We start from the raw sequence: 21,330 nt of genomic DNA, 5'->3' as shown, positions 1-21,330 counted from the left end.
GATGTTTTCTAATAGATCTCCTGTGGTCATCGATGTCCACTGCTTTGTCATCAAGGGGAATGTCCTAGTTCAACAAACTGTAAAAAGAAGGTTACTGTTCGCTGTCAGTGTAAACGACAAAAGCAGGAATTCCACTGTACAGTGAAACAAAGTGGGGAAGCTGTGGTTCTTTGTGATGACTTGTGTGCAGAAGTAAAAGAGAAAGAAGAGAGAGAAAAGTTAGCCCTCGAACAGAAGATGAAGGAAGAGGAACAGAAACACCAGCAGAAAGAATTGGAAGAACTTCAGCGGAAATTTGAAGTGAAAAGAAGGAAACACAGGAAGTTTCAAAAAGATGTAACCTCAGAAGATACTAGGAGACCGGTTTACCAATGGATGATAGCAGTTTGTCTCTCTGGTATTGCAATGAGTATCTTTCTATACTGCTGTTTATTGAAAGACTAGAGGATTAGTAATGGTATACACAGTACCTTATTGGTGCTAATGTCTTTGCTCACAATTATATATTGATTTCACTACAAAGTGAGGTTTCCATTTAGTTTTACTACTAAAACAAAAATTGTCCCCTGTCTGTACTATTTCTGTACTTGCACGTAAACATGAATATATCCTTATTCATTGCTCTAGATGAGTTATTTCGACATAACAAATATTTTACTTCTCAAAGTAAATTGAAAATAAAAATTCAGTACTTAAAAAGATTATTTATTTTTAGGTATTAGTGGCTTTTTTGTTGCCCAACACCTGAAGTTCTGGGTGTTGCTTTGCTGTTTTTCTTGAACATTTGATCTTTTTATTTTGATATTAATGTTCTATTTAAATGTCAACTGAAACAATTACAGGTTATATCTTAATACAGTAAGTGCTTGGTTGGTGTCGATTAGTAAAACTAGACTGCTACTAGTTTCATTTCAACAGTAACACAAAATTACAGGTGATTCCTGTGTAATTCATTTCCGACTTTTGCTTTTTTCTCACTAAACTTGCTCGTTCTTTCAGTCAAGAAAAAATACCATGCCACAGAATCTGTGAATGATGTAACAGCCTTATCGTCTACTTTGTCTGAAGTAGACTATAGTGTGTTTTACCAAATTGCATATCTTTAATACTGCTTAGAAGAGAGAAACCAAAAGGTAAAGTAGACCCACATGTGGTGGTAGACTGCAAAAATTTGTACGATTTGATATGGAGGACTTTACAACATATCTCACTAATTTCTGTTATATCTCATCATCATAGATATGATGATCTATGCTTTGTGATTATTTCCTTTAAACTAGCAAATAATATACACATGTATATGAAGGATACATGAACAGGCAAAAATAGTTTGGGTATTTTTGTTTCTAATGCAATTTTTGTGTAAAACAAATGCATAATTACATGGATGTGCATTGTAGCTTGAGCATTGCTTACATATGTGTGTGTGTGTATATGTATTGCAGTTGCTTATCACAGATTTAGAAAGTAATATATCTCTTATATGCTATGGTTTTAATGGAGTACCAACAGTGGGAGTATTTTTTTTATTGGTGAAAATACTTAAGGTAGTTTCTTTATGTGCGAGTGTGTATTTTTAAGTTAATGAACAGAAACTGAAGTGTTTTCCTGAACCATTGTGATCAGCTGGTGTAATGTTACCATTTATGATTTTGTGAAAGTTTTCTGATTTAAAAAATAGTTTCACCAAGACCTACGTAGTTTTCAATGCACTGTTGGAATGTTTTTAATGTGGGGTTTATCAGTTTGTTGGCAGAAATAATACAGTGTTACTGTTCATTGTGCTTGTATCAGTAAGTTTTGAACTTATTTCCTTGTATCAGATACTCAGAGCTATATTTTGTGAGTGGGAACACTGACAAAAATACAAGTTGGGTGTTGATCAGAGGCTAGTGAACTGTGGATGTACAAGAGCAGGTTGTATCATTGTTCTTAAGAGTATATGTATTTTCTAAACTTCCACCAATATTTTGAGCAATGTATTACACTTCACTTCGATCCTGATTCTCAGAAGATAAGTTTCAGAGAACGTATCAAAACCTTTGTTTACAATTTTTGTTGTGAGAGGTAAATCCTTTGGCACTATCAAATAAGGTTTATCTGTTCTATCATTGTGGAATTAGAGTTTTTCAGGCTACTGGGTAGGTGTTCTGTAAGACATTGTTTGGGGCACTAATGAACTGTAACAATGAGGTATATTTTCTTCTTCTCGGGTAGAAACAAATTTGTTTATCTTTCTGAAGAGTAACATTAAAGCATGTTTCATCACATCCCTCCATCAAGGTATTGAAAACAGGTACACTTTGAAGGCACTGATGTTGACATCATCAATGTAGTTTGTAGCCCAAAAATGTAACTTTGCTTAAGAGACTACAACTTGGGGACACTCCCACTACATATAAGCTTTGAAGCCATTTTGATTGAATTGGTTATTGATTGCAGGTATTGTTAGATCAAGGAGTTCAACAAAATAGATATGTTTTTTGTAATCTTCTAATTTGCCAATCTCGAATCCAACAGAAGCACATTTCTTTTTAAGTAGAGTTGGTTCTGAGATGGATGTTTGCTGTACTTTTTACTTTTCAGTAGAATGACTTTATAAAAGGTATTAAAGGATTCATTGTTCTCTGTCTTCTATTGAACCATCATTACTAGATCACCAAAATGTTCTCTATTCATGGCTATCGTTTGCAAAGGTTTGGTCATTCACTCAAGTTTAGGCAAAAGAAAAACTGTTAATTTGAGCTTTACACCTAATAATCTGACTCCTCTTGTTAAGATAGTTAACATTCTTGAATCAGGCATACAAATCTTTTTTGTTTCTGATGACAATTGGTACGTTTCTTTTTTGTGAAGTCTGGAAATTTATATCCATTAAATATGCAGTCTGAAATATAAGCTTGGGTTGTATCTTAATTTCTTACCGATGCAGTGCTGCCCTCTTTTGTTTTAAATACAACTCTTAATGTTTTACAAAAAAGAAGAAATTTAAAATAAAATTTATAAACTCATCCACCCCAACGTTGTGTTCTCTGTTCAGTTCTGTTTGGCTCAATGAAATCATCTCTGTTTGAGGCATTAACAGCTTCTGGTAAATTGAATTAGACAGGGAGAAAGAGACATTTAATATATCTGATGCTAAGATTATTAAGGTAAATAAATAACTGTGGCCATGCAATAAACTGTATTCATGACAACATATTTTAAAAAAGAAAAGTGAACTTTAGCTAATGGTTGATTTAAATATCAACAATGGCATTAACAACAAATAAACTTCTCATATCACATTAAAAGGATGTAGTTTATAGACTTATTTTATCATTTGGAAATGTTTATGCCTAAACAGAAATTACAGTAGTTCAATAAACTGTTTAAAAATGTCAGACACCTTAAACAACATAACATTGATCATAATACCTTACTGCAATTGGACTTGTCAACATTAATCACGTGTGCAAGAAGAAAAATGTATAGTCACTGGCTGACAAACAAACACATGTATGTGGTGCGTGCATATATTTGTATATTTACACATTTAAATGTTATGTAAATACATTCTGTCATGTGCAGAAATAAAGCTGGTCCAAAGATTTCTTCTAATAAACATACAGTTAATTTCTGTCATGTCTGTTAGTGGTAAAATTTGTTCTCATGGTATATTGCACACATCTTCTGTAACTGATGTTATTCAGACAGAAATAAATTTGTAAGACAAAATGTAAAGATGTTATATGGATGTTTTCTCAGTTATTTGATTAGAATTTGGTTTCTGGATTTTTTTTTTTTTTTGCTTTCATTCTTACAGTGGAACTTTTTTGACAGATTTCTGTCATGTTTTCCATTGTGGAAACAATTTTATCTGCCACCTTTCTTGTCCCATCTTTAATACCAGAACTTCTACCTTTCTTAAGTTATGTGCTGAAGGAAAGTAGTTGTCACATTCATATTGTTGAAGGTTTTCAGCATTTGAAACTACAAAGTGCACCAATGAAGAATTAATTAGGTCGTTTTTGCTTGTTGAAATTTTTTTGTATATAAAATTACACATAAGGTATATTTATGCAGCACAGCTGGGAAGATTTTTAAAGTAATATTGTTAAAACAATTTATATAATGCTTTAATAAACGGAAAAGGCAGTTAAACCTGGTTACTTGTATTGTGTAATTTAACATTGTTAAACTGACTGAGGACCGTTTCCAGTATTTAGGTCAGTGTTATATTGTTTCTTTCAGTAACACTTTTAATAATGTACACACAAATTATCCTGAGTTTGGAGTATCTCAAAGTACATTACTTTAACATTATCAAAAATAACTTTGACCACATCAGGACTTTTCAGGATCTTTTTTAAATACGGAGAAGACTTGTTATCACAACAAAATGGGGAAAAAACCAGAATTTTCTTTGGCACTATTGCTACATGCCCATTACTGTTCTCAGTGGAAACTGATCATGAGTGTCTGTCCAAGTAAACACGTGCATTTTGTACTAAATTTTCAGAAATTTACCTGAATAACAATGTTTTATTTCCATGTTATGAAAGGTTAACATCCGTAGTGTGGAATTGATGTTGTCAATCTTAGATTTATTATTAGATAACTTCTATTAAAAAACAAACAAACTTGATAACATGAAATTGATGTTTATTTTGATGTGTTCATTTTTTTATGTAAATCAGATATCTGATGATCCTTCATGTGGTCTATAGAATGAAAAGGCAGCCTGGCAACAGTTCTCTGAAGGGGCTGTTTCCTGGACATCAGTATTGTCTGGTTATTTGATAAGATATAATGCATTTTTCAAGGGTATCCCTATACTCCCATTGACCACTTCCCTCTTTTACTATTTTAACAATATCAGTTCAGCAAAAAGGATCATACGTTGTGGTCCATGTAATGTGTAGCATTGAATGTATCATTTCTACAAGTGTGCAGGTCCATACATCTTTCAAAGTGTATTAAACACAAAACTACACAATGGGCTATCTGTGTTGTGTCTGTAGCAGATATTGAAACCAGGTTTTTAATGTTGCGAGCCTTTGGCCTCACAACTGAGATGAGGGGGCAAATTTTTGCCGTTATCACACATACTGACACGTTATGTTCCTGTATGAAAATGGAGTATACTCTTGTTATCTGGTTGCATGAAGTGTTAAGTCATCTCGCGGCAACAGCATGAGCGCGAGTTGGGTGCTGTTGAGCACCCTGACACTGTGCAAAAAGTACACCTACCAACCCCTGACCACCTTGAAAAGTTTGGACATGTTCTTGATATTCTTATAGATGAGTTTTCTGTCTTGCAGGGAAGAGCATACTTGCCACTGGGTGTTCAGCACACAGGTTAAATTTGTGAAGTGTTTTTGTTTGGTTGTAGCTGTGAACATCTGATTCAGTCTGTAAGTAAGCACACGAAAATTGTGACACCTCAAAATAACAACAGTTTTCAGCTTGTGATGCAGACATTTTTCAGTGACATCTGAGAGTACTTCTGTTAATTCACAAGATCGACCGAACTTTTATCCGTTTTCTCTGAACATGAAACATCTTTGGAGACATGGAACACTTCTGAGTTGAGTGATTCTCTCCAAGTTTAAGCACTGATTTCAAATTAAGATCACATGGCTGAGCAGTAGATGCCTAATTTGCATAACAATAAACTAGGATGGTAGTTATAAATGCTTTATAACTAAGATTGTCTTGCCATAACTTTATTATTACGTTCCAGTTATTATTAATTTTGTATAATGTATTTTCATTCCACATAATGACTGTTTCTGTGACAATACGAGGCTACCTGTGCCAACCTAATAATTCCAGTTTTTCTTAGCTTATTAGTAAAATACCAATTTTTAAACCTGTGTATTAAACATATTTAAATGTTATATGTATGTGCATAGCTTAGATATGTTTAATATCATATTCAAAACAAATGTGAATTATCTTTTGTTTCAAACTTGTGTGTTTTGTTCGTTTGGAAAAATTTACATACAAAAAGTAATTAGCAATTCCCTTTATTCCTTCTATAAATATCTTACATATATATTATTATCAAGTTTGTTACTGAAGGCTTTGGAAGTATGAAAGGAGTAACAAAATGTTTCTCCTACACAATTTTAGTCTTGCATCGCAGCACTGAATTCTTAACACCTCCTTTACATGAAAATTGTTATAGACTCACCGTGATGGTTAAATTAATATACTGTTATAAATTCAAATTTCATTTTGTAAACTAGTCCTTGAAATAAATTGGGAATTTGGTACAGTATTGTCCAGTTGTCCATTTATTGTAATACTTATGAAGATTGAACTAACCTGATGTATGTAGTGGACCATATAATGTAATGTTAAGAGCAATGTAATTTATATGGAAATTAACATTTTAAAATAACGACCTGTTTAATAATTTAATAGACTAATTGCAATGGAGAAAGAAAAATACTGAAATGGTATCTTTCTACAGTCACAAAGAATGGATGTAAACCTATCCCACTGACAGGAAGTTCTAACCAGTACATCTTATAACACATGATTGTTTGTTTATCTTTAAGATGTTTTCTTTATATATGACATTGTAATCCTGAAACTATAAAACGTTTACTTCATTGACCTTAAATATCTAAATATCTCGGTTAGGACAAGTATAGAACACAATCCATACTAACACAGTTTGAGATACAGATAGGTATAGCAGTGAGAAACTAATTATATTCAGACAGCTTTATTTTTTTAAATATAAAATGTAAACAACTACTACTGAAAAAAAACTTTACAACCAACTCTGTTTCTGTAGAAACATTATTTGTATAAATAAATATGTTTAAGGAGTGTTAACGGCTTAACTGTATGAAAATACCAATAGTAATTTGTATCATTAACTTATACTTAAGATTATTTTGAAACTTCTATGACTTAAAATAATGAATATATTACATACAAAGACTATTTATATAGTATAAAACAATTGAAATGTCAGTACAGGTTTCAGTTTTGTTTTATTGTGTTTATATTATGTAATTAAAGTGTTCATAGTCTTCCAACCCTGTCGAGGAATTAGGCGGAGCTCTGAACCATGCTTGAGGAAGATGTCTCCTGCAGTACATATTAAAGTAAACTGAGTTCACTAAACAGTACCAGTTATTTACAGAAAATGCACTAAATACACATGACAGTGATATAGTATTTTTGTACATAAATTGTTTAAATGCCAAATAAAAAATATATTGCAATTAATTCAAAGAAGAAACAACAAGGGTTTTTTTAACAAATGTCTAACACAAGAAAATAACCACCGAAAAGCTTCATATATTGCTTTAAACATTAACCTAATTCTAAAATTGATAAATGAATAATAACATAGCATTTATTAGAAATGAAAATGCTTTATTGAGACATGATTTTTGATTGACTCGCATTACATTTTAAACAGAGAATAAGTATTCTTTAAAGAAATGTTACTAATGTAATACAATTTAAAACCTCTGAATAAACGAATTACTGCATTTGAAATAGACTTTTATAACCTATTTCTACTGATCATTTATGATGAGTTAGTCACAGCCTGCTAACAAGTTGCACTGATCATGACTTCTTTACATATTTCATGACACCACCAAGTGTAAAATAATCTTTGAAATATCAAAGAAAGCATGCATATCAAGCATTTGAATTTTTTTAGGTCAGTTACATTGAAAAAAAAATGTTTAAAATGGTACAGGTTCTGAAATATATTTAATTTTTCACTTCATTGAAAGTTTCATACTCAAATCGTTGTAAACAACTTAAGTATTTTAATACATTTTCTTAAAACAATAATACTATCACTTTAAACCTGAAAAGCAATATTTTTAAAACTTATATCGAGTATGTTCATATCCCTATATCTTAAATTATAATAGTAGCATCCACAAAATGTCCCTTGTTGCAAGGAAAACACCTGGGAAAAGGTTTGGTCAGTTGGAATGATGGAGTATTAATGTAGTGTACTGCTTTACTTGGGTCAAAATTGTTGATACCAAATGGGTCTGCATCACTGTAATAACAAAAGAGCCTGCCTCTATGTGATTACCATGGCTCCAAAAGGAAAGAATCTAGAGACCCAAAACTTTGAAACTATACTAAGGACATGCACTTGGGTATTATTCTTTAGATTTTACTAAATACTTTTAGCCAATTTTTTTTTGCCCTTAAGCCCCATATTTCTGCTTCCTGAAGGTCTAAAGAACAGTATCATTTTATTTTGCCCAATTCTCACTTACTGAATTAACAGTATTGTAGGGTTAACAGTATTGTAGGGGTTTTCTACTGTTGAAAAAGAATTAAATGTGCCAGAAATGAACATATTTTACCAAAAAATGGACAAAATTCAATGAAGCCAAATGTTTCTTAATGTCAAAGGTGATAGAGAGAAACAAAAGCACCAGGAACCATGGAACTGACCTAGATAGATAAACATTGGGAAACAACATGAAACAAAATGGTTAAAGAATATTGACACACACAAAAATTTCATCCAAACACTAGAAGAAAAATACTAATCCGAGAATTAAAAGAAACTGAATTGAACTAACTTTGAGAAATGGCAACAAACAATGGGAAGAAAAACATGAATCAGAGAATGAAAATTATTGAAAACACAAGGGAAAAAAAAGAAATCTAGGTTAAATTAAACCTTTTTTCTTTTAAAAAAAGTTTAAATCAGTTCGAGGTGGTAATAGACAAATCAATTAAAAGTACTGGCACACTGGAGTAGCTATAGAGGTAATTAGAATAATGAGATGACTAACTGGTACTTTGAGACCTCTGTGAATCATGAGAGGACCTTGGGAATCCCACAGTAGAGCATGGGTATTTTATGCTAGATGTTCTCAATAAAGCAGAGAAGACAGCTTATATTAGATTGATTATTAGAAGACTATGGCTATCTTCTAACAAGACAAAATAAGGAAACAGAGTAACATCTCCTAAAATGGAGGGAAACTGGTCATCCTATTTAAACCTACTTGTACTAGTTAATATATCGTCCACTTTGGTACGAGTTTCCTTATGAATTTTACTAACACAAGACCTCAATGTAAAAGCTCACAAACTGTTGTTTTCTCTTCACCAATAATACTTGGTTGCTCAACATAGATCCCAATACACTTGTGCTATTTATAAACACTAAGTTGTTAAACCACAGAAAATGACAGGAAATATGTTATCAGACCAAGAGTTAAAAAACAACAAAGTTGTGCATGCAAAAGAATGTTTAGTTATTTTATCAGATATATTTTTTTAGTTATCTAATTTATTAGTCGTGAAAACAAAACGGTTCAAATACCTTTTCCTAGTTGTGGAAAAGGACTAAACTCGTAACTGACCAATTAGTTCTCAATAATGGTGGTTTTGTCAACATTTTGAAATTTTACTTTACCTTAAAAGGTGGTTTTTCTCACCAACTATGGGTTTCTTCATCTGATCAAACACTATGTTGGAGCAAACTAAGACCTTTTTGAAGGTAATGTCGTTTACAAGAAACGTCCATACGTGGCATTTGTTTCTGTGACACCATTCATGTGACAATGATAATGATTTTTTGATACAAGAAAATGACTTTTTCTAGAAACACTTTTGAAAACAACTAAAGAAATACTGCTCCATTTTGAACATTTTACTACCTATAAAGTACCCTTTAATATGGGAAGATTGTGTACTGTATTTTCTCCATTAGGTCACATTTTTTACATTTATAACAATTAACTAAACAATCATAAATTATGTTTTTACATACGATATACATAATGAAGATAAATGTACGTAAACCATGTTTACCATGTACATTTCTGTGAAATTCTGATAATAGGAGGGTTGTGACCACGAAAACTGAAGCTAAACTATTACTGAAATAATGTCTCATTTATAATTCCTTCCCTCCTTATCTTCTTTCCCTAAACAGTTACAAAGAAAAGAGATAACAGGAAACTAGTTACTTCATTATCTAAGGCTTAGCCTACAAAGTGGCAAGCCGTAACTTGGAGAAACGCTCGACTAGCAAGCAAACTGGTAAGCCATCATTTGGAGAAATACTTGATAACCTTGATTTCCTTACAAATCCACTTCCTGACAGGATTATGGCTCAGTAAGTATTTTCTAAACTTTTCTAGGATTTTTAAAAGTTTAAGCAAACACTCTTTCCTAAGCCTTTTGGTTATTACTTTCAGAATAATACATATCAATGAACATACTATTATTTCAGAATTAATCAAAGTTAATACAAAATTTTTTTGTTTCCCACTGTTTTTAATAAATATTTCCAAATTTTAAGGTATAAAAAAATCACTGTGCATGATCCTGTACCACATAATTTTGTTTTTCTGTTGCTTTAGTGAATACTGAAGAAAAGATAAACTGACTGCTCACAAGTCTGTATTATTAACAAAAGTCATAACATGGATGAAATTTATGTAGAAATAAATAAGTGAGAGATGTTCCAAATTAACAACTGAGAGTATGCCCAAAACTACTTGAAAGTGAATTTATTATCAGTGCTGGTGAAACTATATTTCTGCTAACCCTAATTTATGCTTGATAACGCAATGTTGATACACATAATTTAGTTTTCAACTTAAAGTGTGTACAATTTTTTAAATAAATGCTGGTCACCATTTTTTGTAACAAGTAAATGTCAAGATATACTTGCCTGCACTCTGAGATGGATTAATTCCAATTCCATCATCTGTAATAATAGCGCTTGTAGCTGGAGGTACTTTGAACTGTCAAATTCAAACAAGAAAACAGAAAAATTGTTAATTACAAGAAGCTAAATTTTTAAACCTTATTTTAACTAGTATATGTATATGCTGTAATAATTAGATTCATCTACTTATGATCTTTTAAGATACTGATTTGTTAAGATATAACTGCTTTTAATGTGTTTTACCTGAAAATCCTCCAAATTAAAAGACTGTAGTTGCTTAGAATAACAATGTGATTTTTTATTTTTTTTTAGAAAAAATAAAACACTAATTGTAATAAATTGAAAATGCAACTATATTAATTATTTATTTTGAGGAAATAATCACTAGCTGGTGTAAATAATTTGTAAAAAGTAAATGAATAGTGAAGCATAATTTTATAAATAACTTATTATCTAATTTCAGTATTATTTTTCTCTAACCTAAAGTTAAGTACAGAAAATCAAAAGGAAGGACAGTATTAAAAACAGCAAATCCACACCTTTGATTAATTATATCAGTTTACTATAACCTAAAAAAGAAGCTGAAACAAAAACAAAATGCTGTACTAATTAAAAAGATCCCAGGTACAAGCAATAATGTGGGATATAAAGTGTACCCTAGATTTCAGAGGTAACTGAAGAAATAGGATCCACATTGCAGTGGGGATACACCATCTATCAGTCTTAACATCCAATTGCCAGTCTCACATAAGAAATAAAAGAGTAGTAATAGATACAGAGATAGAAATTAGGAGAGTGAAATGTGGGGGCTGAAGTCCACAACATCCCACATCTATATCACCCTTCACTACTTGCAAACAGTTGTGGGAAAGTGACTACTCTCCACAGTAAAGAAGAAAAACATCAATTGAAAAATAGAAATAGGAGTAAGAAAAATAAGGTACTACCATTTCGAAATAAGTTGAAAACTTACCTCTTGAAGATAGCATTCCTGCTCCCATTATGGTAGAAAGGCACTAATTAGCAGCCCAGTAAACGAATTATACTAGTAAGAAGAGTCCCATACAGTTATCTAAACAAACTAGTATAGCACCCAACCACCACCCATTTATTAAGTTTACCATGACTATCATGCTCTGAACAAGCCTTTATATGCAGCAAGGTGTACACCTGCATAAAGTAATGCCAAGTTGTTAAATGACTTTATTCATAACTAGAAAGTTATTAGAAATTTTTAGTAAAATTTTTCTAATTTTTATTTCTTTATATTTATTCAATACATTGTTATATTTGTCACAGAATAGTTTAATAATTTTATTTAAAATTTCTTTGTTAAATCCAGTAACTGTTAATTTTTATATCAGTATTTAAACATTACTGATAAAATATTGTAACTTATCACAAATTTTACAGTATCTGAATAATTGTGAAGTTATAATACTTATAACAGAAGGGTATGGTACATTATTATTAAAAGAGGTAAACCATAAATTGGAAAGGCAGAATATTTTCTTTTATCAAAAATACTTACTTTGATATCTTCATCCACTATTTTAATTTCTAAGTCTAAATAAATGTACGTGTACTTCTGTATTAGATATTGAAGTATTTTCACTGTTTAATTCTACTGGATATATAGTATCGATAACATTTCTGTATTAGATATTGAAGTATTTTCACATTTTAATTCTACTGGATATATAGTATTGATAACATTATTTATTTCAGGATTATTTATACTAATTAAATCATTTATATGTCTGCAAATTTAGGTAAAAATATCTGAATTTGTACAACTTTCAATAAATCAATTTTCATAATAATAAAAGATATAAATTTGCTATACAGGGTAGAATATTTGAATTTGTGTAAAAGCCTGTCAAAAAATGACAGGAAACCACTGTTGAACAATGAACAAAAATTATATAATTTAACCCAAACTAATTCATCTATGATCCTAAAATGCACCTGAGACTCACTCATTTAATCACCATATTTTTAGTAAAAACTATGCACTCTGAAAGAAATTTAAATAATATTCTTGAGAATTTACTATATTCAGGAAATAGAAAAACAAAGTGCAGATATTCCAACAAATTTTAAACTCTTTTGACTGTACAAAAGATAAAATGATATTTGGTAGTATTAAACAGTTTCTTTATGTTTTAAGGCCAAAATACTAAAAGAATATTTATTAATTAAAGTTTACTCATCACTCAAAACATTTTCAAACACTGACTCTATAACATTAGTAATAGTAGGCCTAATACACAAATGTAACATGAGGTTTAGCTGAAACACTGCTTGGCTACAACTCAGTGTTACAAAATTTCTGAAATAAACTATTTTACTGTTATACCACAAAACAAGGAAAACGAACCTTTCTAATAAATCAACATGAATACCGTAGTTGGATTAAGAACAATCAAGTGACAGTTGTGTTGCTAAGTAATGATGTATATTGTTGTGTTACCAAAGAGGAGGACAAAGGTATTCTTGACACTGTGGCAAAAGGAACGAGCCCTTTATAATTAGTGATAACACCGAACTTCTAATAACTTAGGAGTTAAAATAATGAACATTTAATAGCATACCAACCACACTAAATCCATAATAACAAGTGCCAATGAGGCCTTTTACCCAATATAAGAGCTCATTAGGCTGGTTGATATATGAAAGACACAGTAGTGGTTAAGATACTATTCACAGCATTAATTTCACAAACAACAACTGTTTTGGTATGAACTAGAATAAGTAACTGTACTGTACTTATTTATGTCACTTACAAAGCAGAATTATGGTACGAATTATTAATTTATTTTTGACATTGGTTTAAAGACATATTTTGAATTAAGTAAAATTTACGTAAGCTTTGATCAATAAGACAAAGATAAAAAAATATCACTTACTTCTTCTGCAGCAAACTTTAACACTGCTGTAAATGGGGTGTTTTCAGGAACACTTAATCTATAGGGAACGAATTGTTCACATATGCATATATGAAAATATACATGTATAGAAAATTAAGGGGGTTAAAGAACTATGCTTAAAATAACAAAATATACTAAAAACTAAAAAAGTAGTGCCTAGCTTATTAAAACTACCAACCCTGAACAATTTTCAATCTATTAAAAATAAGAAAATGAAGAACCAGTAACAGTTTTAAAGACAAACCACTAAATTAGGTAAACTTAAAAATCTTTTTTTTTTCATTAGTGCAAAATTAACAAATATAATGAATGGAACACAAAACAAAGAAAATTAACTTCATAAATTATTTTATAATTTAAAATATTTAAGAACTAACTGTACTGTATTTATATACAAGTGTGATTAAAAAAAAAGCCAGATATAGAGAACTATTTCATAATTTTGTTTTATCACTTAAATATCACCTTGTTTGTGTGTTAAGTGCCTATAGCAATTTGAATCAAGTTGCTGAAAGCAAGAGAAATATAGCAAACAATACCAACAAATGCTGGTTGTCCTTCTATATGAAGAAAACATATTACACATATGTTTAAACTTATTCAGTTTGAATCAGTATTTACCAAGTAGAAATAACAAACAAAAGCTTGTTAGATTTTTTTGTATTATAAACCAATAAACAACTTGTGTTAAACTACATTATTTTCCCCTGCTTTTCAAACAATATTATAAAAGTTCCAGCTTACAAAGTGAAAGCTTACAAAATAAACAAAAAACGTATGTATTTAATGTCCCAGCAAGTGAGTGTATTACAAACCGATTATTTGGGATCATTTGTCTAATATCAAATATTACACTAGTGCGCAAACTACTGCTTTATATTCTTGCTTCTTACTTCACGATTTTATTTAATTAATTTTCATCTTCATAAACATTAGTTTTTATTCACTATCTGATCTCTTTATGTTACTTAACACTTTTGCTAAACAGTAACGTGTTTAATACTAATAGTAATAGCATCAACTGACACATTCTCTACTTTTCTATTAGTACTATCTTTTTATAACTTAACTACCTTACCAGGGAGATTCTTGGTACTAACATAATAGTGTTAATAGTACTACTAATCCTGCATTATTATTAATTTCATTAATACATAAACAATACCATAGGTGTTTATTCTACGAACTTACACCTTGTAAGGAAGCTTCGGATCCGACGTCAAAGTTATCTTGAACGTTACTTTTGACCTATATTAAAAAGGATTTTACAAAAAAATTAATATTATTAAAAAAATCGAAGAATAATTGTTTACAACACATTTTAGTAAAGTAAAAACATATGTCTAAAATACGTTACATGCTTAATCAAGCTGGTGTTTCTACCAGTCAATATAACCAACGTGGAAATTAATAGCGCTACCTAGAAACTAATAAAACGTTATAGCAACTATAAAAAAATGTCTTACATATTCTAGAATTTATACATAATATCAGATCATCCCTTAAGTAGTGTTCGATTTTAAGTTCAGGAAAAAGAGAAAGAACTTCTAACGCTTTTAATGTTATTTGATCAACAACGTCTGTTCCATTATTATTGATTACTTCCTGCCAACAATTTACAAGCTTCTGAATGCCACTTCTATAAATTTCTGGGGATTTGGAGGAAAAGAATGTAGAGAGGGTAGTTTTTACATCTTCATGCGTTTCAAGCACTTTTCCATCAAAATTGTTCTGCAAACTTCCGAATAGATGATAATCAGATGGGGCAAGGTCTAGAGAATGAGGAAGATGTGGAAGTTTTTCCTAGTCTCGCTCTTCAATCTTTACATATGTGATCCTTGCTGTATGGAGCCGTGCATTATTCTGGTGTAACACAACATCTTTACGATTGATCAAGGCAGGCCTCTTTTCTTTTAGTGCAACATTCAAGCACTGTAACTGTGGACAATAGAAATCTGATGTAATTGTTACATTGAGTGGCAGCAACTCAAAGTGAATCGCACCAACAATATTCTACCAAATGCTTAACAAGACTGTCCTAGGGTTGAGGTCCATTTTGGGCTGTGCTTTAGCCAGTTTACCTGCACTGAGCCATTGTCTGCAGCGCTTAACATTTTTATAAAATATCCATTTTTCATCTCCGGTCACTAACCTGTCCATAAAGGTGAGTTACGTTCACAAGAGTACAGAGAAGTGCAAATGTCTATTCTTGCTCTAAGGATGACTTTTGTCAAATCACAGGGGACCCACTTTCCAAGTTTTGATATTTTTTCAAGCTTTTGTAAATGACGGTGAACTGTTGAATTAAGTTTCGGTGCTAGTTCTTTAACTGTTATAGCACAATCTTCATCAAGTGCAGCTACAAGAAAGTCATCATTTAACTCAACAGGACGACATGAACGTGGCGCATCACTTAAGCTGTAATCATCTGACCTGAACTTCTGAAACCACATTTGACATTATCTTTTATCAAGAGACTCCACACCATAGACACCTTGAATGTTTCGTGTAGTTTCTGCTTTTTAAAACTCATAAAGCACTATATGCCTAATGTGCTCCTCAGACACATCTATCTCCATAAGGGTTTATTTGATTAATGATCTTAAAAAGTGGAGTTTGATTAGTTTCTTTTATTTTTCTGAATATTTTTATACACGTCCTACTATATAGTTTAGTCATTAAAGCATTCAAACAAAAGCAGAAATGATGATGCACTTTCTATATTAAATTTTCGGACATTATTTATGGGATGGCCTGATAATTGAAGAGCAAATTTACCGTTTAGAAGCAATTCGATTTTGACCATCATTTCATGCATTGCAAATAAATGATAGAATAATTAAGCATTATAAAAACATCGTCTAATTAAAATCAGTACATTAAAATAAAATATTTTAACTCAATTGAACAAAAGCATAACAAAATAAAAATAAATGCACAGACATAAATACAGAAGAATGTTCATTATAATAACTACGCACACACAGACATATACTAACACAAAGAACAAAGAATGAATAAAAAAACGAAATAATTCACAATGCATATTTACAAAATGAACACTACTTTCCTAATGATGAAACTCTGGGGTAAGTACTTTACATGACCTTTTTGATTATGATGGATTTCTGGCTTGATACACGTCTGCTTCACTGGTCAAGTATTTGGAAGGCTGTTCATTAACTGACCTTCTCCAGTGGCCATTGTTTCCAGATAAGGAAGTGTCTTCTCATAGTTGTATTCCCTCATACTGATGGTCTGTCATGCAACGCACGGAGAATGCTTCAGGAAAATATTTGCCAACAAGAACTAGAAAGCTACTGACTGAAGTGCTTCAGAAAACAGTTCAGATTTTCATTCAATTCATTTTTAAATACTGGGGATGAAACATACTTTACTTCACTCCCAAAGACCAGTAATGCTGACCAAATCTTCTTTCTTGCAGCTTCTTTCCCATTACTTGGCTCAGATGCCACCAATGTCATGAGTGCTTCAAAGTCGATGTTTTTAAGGACCCCAGCACCTGGGAATCCATCTTCCAGGAGAGTAGACTGATAAGTTACTCTCAACAATTTGCCCCACAACTCTGTGCTACTTCAGATTTCTTTGTGATTCATAATTATCCTGGTAACAAGGATAATTAGCAAGTTGTTCATGGTTTAGTCTTTTCCTGTTGGTGCCAACTGTATCATATGCCAGAGAAACTTCATTAACTGGTAGAATTCGTCCATCAACAATACATTTAGTCCTTCTTGATCAAAGCTTTGAGTCTTCAACTTTGGCTTGCAACAGAATTGTAGAAATCTCTTTACATGGTCTCAGACTCACCAGCTGTCACGATGCGTAATACAACATGAAAGTAATGCATTTAATTCAGTGACAAACCCAATGTGTATACTTTCTGGACACTGGTGGTCATCTGCTACTTGACTTGTGAAATGGTCAACAGATTGTCTTCCCTCGAGATTACTTTCCATCAATTAATCCATTTAAGATCATATGTAGTCAGGTTTAAATTTAAGGTTTCTAAGTCAACGGAAAATCTCGATTTTAACCGCAGCAACTAGAGCTACCACATTACTGGGCATTCTCACTCAATAAAGGGGATTTGTATGCTCTAGAAATCATCTGCTGTGAAAATGGAAAACGTTGTTCTTATTGATATTGCACATTGTGCAGCGTGACAATAATATTTCCAACTCGTAGAGAAAGTATCACATCTAGAAAGCAACAATAGATTAAATTTAGCTGAAACAGTCACCTTCATTGGTTTTCTTAAAGTATTATGCGAAAACTGCAAAAAATTAGAATAAAACAAAATTGTAAAATTTGTATATCAAAATGAGAAAGTAGAAAATGGTTGATCTGCCCGCATACCAAAATACTACAGACATATCAACCTTTTATCATGTAAAAGCGAAGCGCACCAGATTGAAGTCACGTGTTGGTAGTTACCATTCAGTCAATCAGAAAGTGTCACATCTGTATAAAGTCTATAAAAATACATGTAGTGAGAGTATGTTTAGTAGTAAGAGTGTGATAAATTTGTGGTATTCAGAACCGAAATGCTGTAAGACAAGCGCGTAGAAATCGAAGCTGGCATACGAGAAACTTTGGCAAAGCTGTTTAGCTCAAAAGTTGTATGCAAGAACTCTAAAGAGAATATGTGAAATTGGCAGTGTTAATCATAAAATTGGTTAAGGTACAAAACAGAAGCTCTAAACATTTAGTTTAAGTATCTCAGTTACATCCTACATTAAAATGATAATGATTGAGCACATATCTTGCAAACGACCTTGCTCTAAATACAGGTGTAAATGTAATCCTTAGAATAATGAGTCACATTAATATTAAGTGACTTCGGTGGATTTATTGCTACTCAAAAACTGTCACTAAGAAGAGGACAAAATATTAAAATGGGCATCAGATTTCTTTATGAATTATTCAATGACAATAAATAGCAGTTTGTTCAAGGATGGAGAGTAGAATGGTTTGTTTGTTCGTTTCTGAATTTCACGCAAAGCTACACGAGGACTATCTGCGCTAACCGTCCGTAATTTAGCAGTGTAAGACTAGAGGGAAGGCAGCTAGTCATCACTACTCACCGCCAAGTCTTGGACTACTCTTTTACCAACGAATAGTGAGATTAACCGTCACTTTATAACGCCCCCACGGTTGAAAGGACGAGAATGTTTGGTGCGACGAGGATTCGTACCTGCGACCCTCGGATTGCGAGTTAAGCACCCTAACCACATGGCCATGTCGGGTCTGAGTAGAATGCTATCATAGTCAATGTACAGCATCTATATTAAAGAATGTTAGCGGATTAACACTTGTGATCTTCACAAAACTGGTAGCAACCCTGTTGCAGACTCTAATCCATTATGTCATTCTTCCAAAAACAGTTTATTGGGCAGCGACTCATTTTCAAGCAAAATTGCCCCCCAGAAATGTGGTGAAACGTAAGTTTGACAGAAAAGAGACCAATGTAAGACAAACAATAATGACTTGACTTGTACAAAGCCCCAGTATTAAGATTTTATGAGATTTGTATGAGCTTCTGTGAAAACAGAAAAGCTTAAATAGCAACCAGACAATTTGGTTGAAGTGTAGTGGGAAGAAATACAGGATATCTGAAACACAAAGCACAATTTTTTATTGACAAACTGTATTATAACCGGAAAACAACTTGTTCTATGTAAGTTGGAGGGCTGCCAAGTAATAATAATACACTGTGTAACTTCATTGCTTTTCTTATTATCAATAATGAACTCCTATTCTAAATTCCGTTATCCACTTTTTGTGACTTATGTATGTGTGTCAGCTGCGTATAATTTTTATTGATATACATAAGTGTTTGCAGAAAGGTACTTAACCCTACTTTTAATTAGAGTTGAGCTCGGTTGAGTACTAGATGACGATATGAGGAGTCGTGCTAACAAATGAACCCCACACATGAAGGCCGTCTGCCTCTCAAGAGGTTTGTTTGTTTTTTGAATTTCGCACAAAGCTACTCGAGGGCTATCTGTGCTAGCCGTCCCTAATTTAGCAGTGTAAGGCTAGAGGGAAGGCAGCTAGTCGTCACCACCCACCGCCAACTCTTGGGCTACTCTTTTTTACCAACAAATAGTGAGATTGACCATCACATTATAACGCCCCCACAACTGAAAGGGCGAGGATGTTTGGCGCAACGGGGATGCGTACCCGCGACCCTTAGATTACGAGTCGCACGCCTTAACACGCTTGGACATATTCTCAAGAGGTAGAAGGAATCTCCTTCACTGATGTCATCAAGGTTCAGGCTGCACGTTCTTCTGATTCGTCCTCTTGGTACTTCCTAACTTTCTTTAGCAGCAGCCTCGATCAATCTAACTATTGATAAAGACATTTTAGTTATAACTTTTGCCTCATAATTTTTCCAATCTTAACGTACTACTATTTTAAGAGGGAAAAACAAAAATGACATTTTAATATAATGTAAGATAAAATATTTTACGCTGACTAGTTTCAGTACAGCCAACTACCATAGTTTTTAATTAGGTGCTGAAAGACGTTTTTTTATGTTTCACCATCTGGTCATTTCTATATCTTTGTTTACACTGGTTTCTACAGATTCCAGTGGCACGAGTCATTTATTCCATATAGGAAATGAGCTGTGCGTTTAAGATCCGGAGGTAACCAGTTATTTTGGTGAGATTATGGTAACCAGTCGCTTGAAATAGCTCACAAAATGTTTATCTTTTACTGTGTCATAAAATACTATTTTTGTTTTTTCGTCTTAACTTCTGCATTGTTGCAGAGAAGGTCGATATCCTGCCGGTAAATTTGATATATAAAAAATATTTCCTTGTTTTATTTTTACACATGCATGGCCTAGTATACATATTTAAATGATTGTCTTATTATAGATACTTTGATTTCTGACTTCCACTTGGAAACCAACTGTTGTGCGTTTTGGACAACAGTGTCTAAAAATCAGCCGCAGCTGCAACGACACTTCTGTTTGGTGTCAATAAATATTAATGGTATAATACAAGTTTTCTAATTGTCTTCTATTCTGTATATTAGATTGAGTATGATTAATTCTCTTTCAAGACATTTCTTAAAGGAATTCGAAATTTATTGTTTACTCATTTATTTATTTTTTAAAATACACAACACAATTATCCTGAGATTTTAAATATGAAACCATAATGTTTGGTTTTCCGTTAATTTCTCGTCGCAAATGTTTCATTAATAACATATTTTTAATTATTTACTGACAAAATTGTTTTCAGAGGGAAAAGAAAAATATTTGTTTTGTTTTTTTTAATTTCGTGCAAAGGTACACGAGGGCTATCTGCGCTAGCCGTACCTAATTTAGAAGTGTAGTATTAAAGGAAAGAGAGCTAGTTATCACTACCCACCGCCAACTCCTGGGCTACTCTTTTAACAACTAATAGTGAGATTGACCGTGACATTATAACGCCCCCACGGTTGAAAGGGCGAGCATGTTTGGTGCGACTGGGATTCGAGCCCTCGGATTACGAGTCGAACGCCTTAACCCACCTGGCCACGCCGGGCCAAGGAAATGAAAACAATCATTCTTTTTTGGCATGGTGTCTTCTCTCTTTACTGCGACTACATCGAAATAAAATAATCAAATACAGAAATAGAAACGCTTCCGGTGTTTCATTGGTATATTTTAATTCGTATTTTGTAGTTATGACAGAGCAACTAAGCGTA

The 21,330-nt window shown here is 32.3% G+C and overlaps 2 protein-coding genes across 2 annotated transcripts in view; one reads left to right on the top strand and one right to left on the bottom strand.

Annotated features, from left to right (window-relative positions):
- Window positions 1-6,262, top strand: part of LOC143247536 (NF-X1-type zinc finger protein NFXL1-like) — a 33,826-nt gene extending 27,564 nt beyond the window's left edge. The window contains exon 7 of the mRNA XM_076495808.1: window positions 16-6,262. Coding sequence (XP_076351923.1) covers window positions 16-444 — 429 coding nt within the window. The 3' untranslated portion in view covers window positions 445-6,262. The remainder of the gene's footprint in view (window positions 1-15) is intronic.
- Window positions 5,996-15,042, bottom strand: LOC143247537 (ubiquitin-fold modifier 1-like). The gene is made up of 5 exons (XM_076495810.1): window positions 14,963-15,042; window positions 14,797-14,853; window positions 13,585-13,642; window positions 10,679-10,751; window positions 5,996-7,089 (listed from the first exon to the last, which is right to left on the bottom strand). Coding segments are annotated over exons 1-5 (273 nt in total). The 5' UTR covers window positions 14,965-15,042; the 3' UTR covers window positions 5,996-7,006.
- Window positions 15,043-21,330: the final 6,288 nt, after the last annotated feature.

Source organism: Tachypleus tridentatus, chromosome 3 (genome assembly GCF_004210375.1).
Source record: "Tachypleus tridentatus isolate NWPU-2018 chromosome 3, ASM421037v1, whole genome shotgun sequence".
NCBI lineage: Eukaryota > Metazoa > Arthropoda > Merostomata > Xiphosura > Limulidae > Tachypleus > Tachypleus tridentatus.
This window is presented reverse-complemented; position numbering and strand designations above follow the sequence as displayed.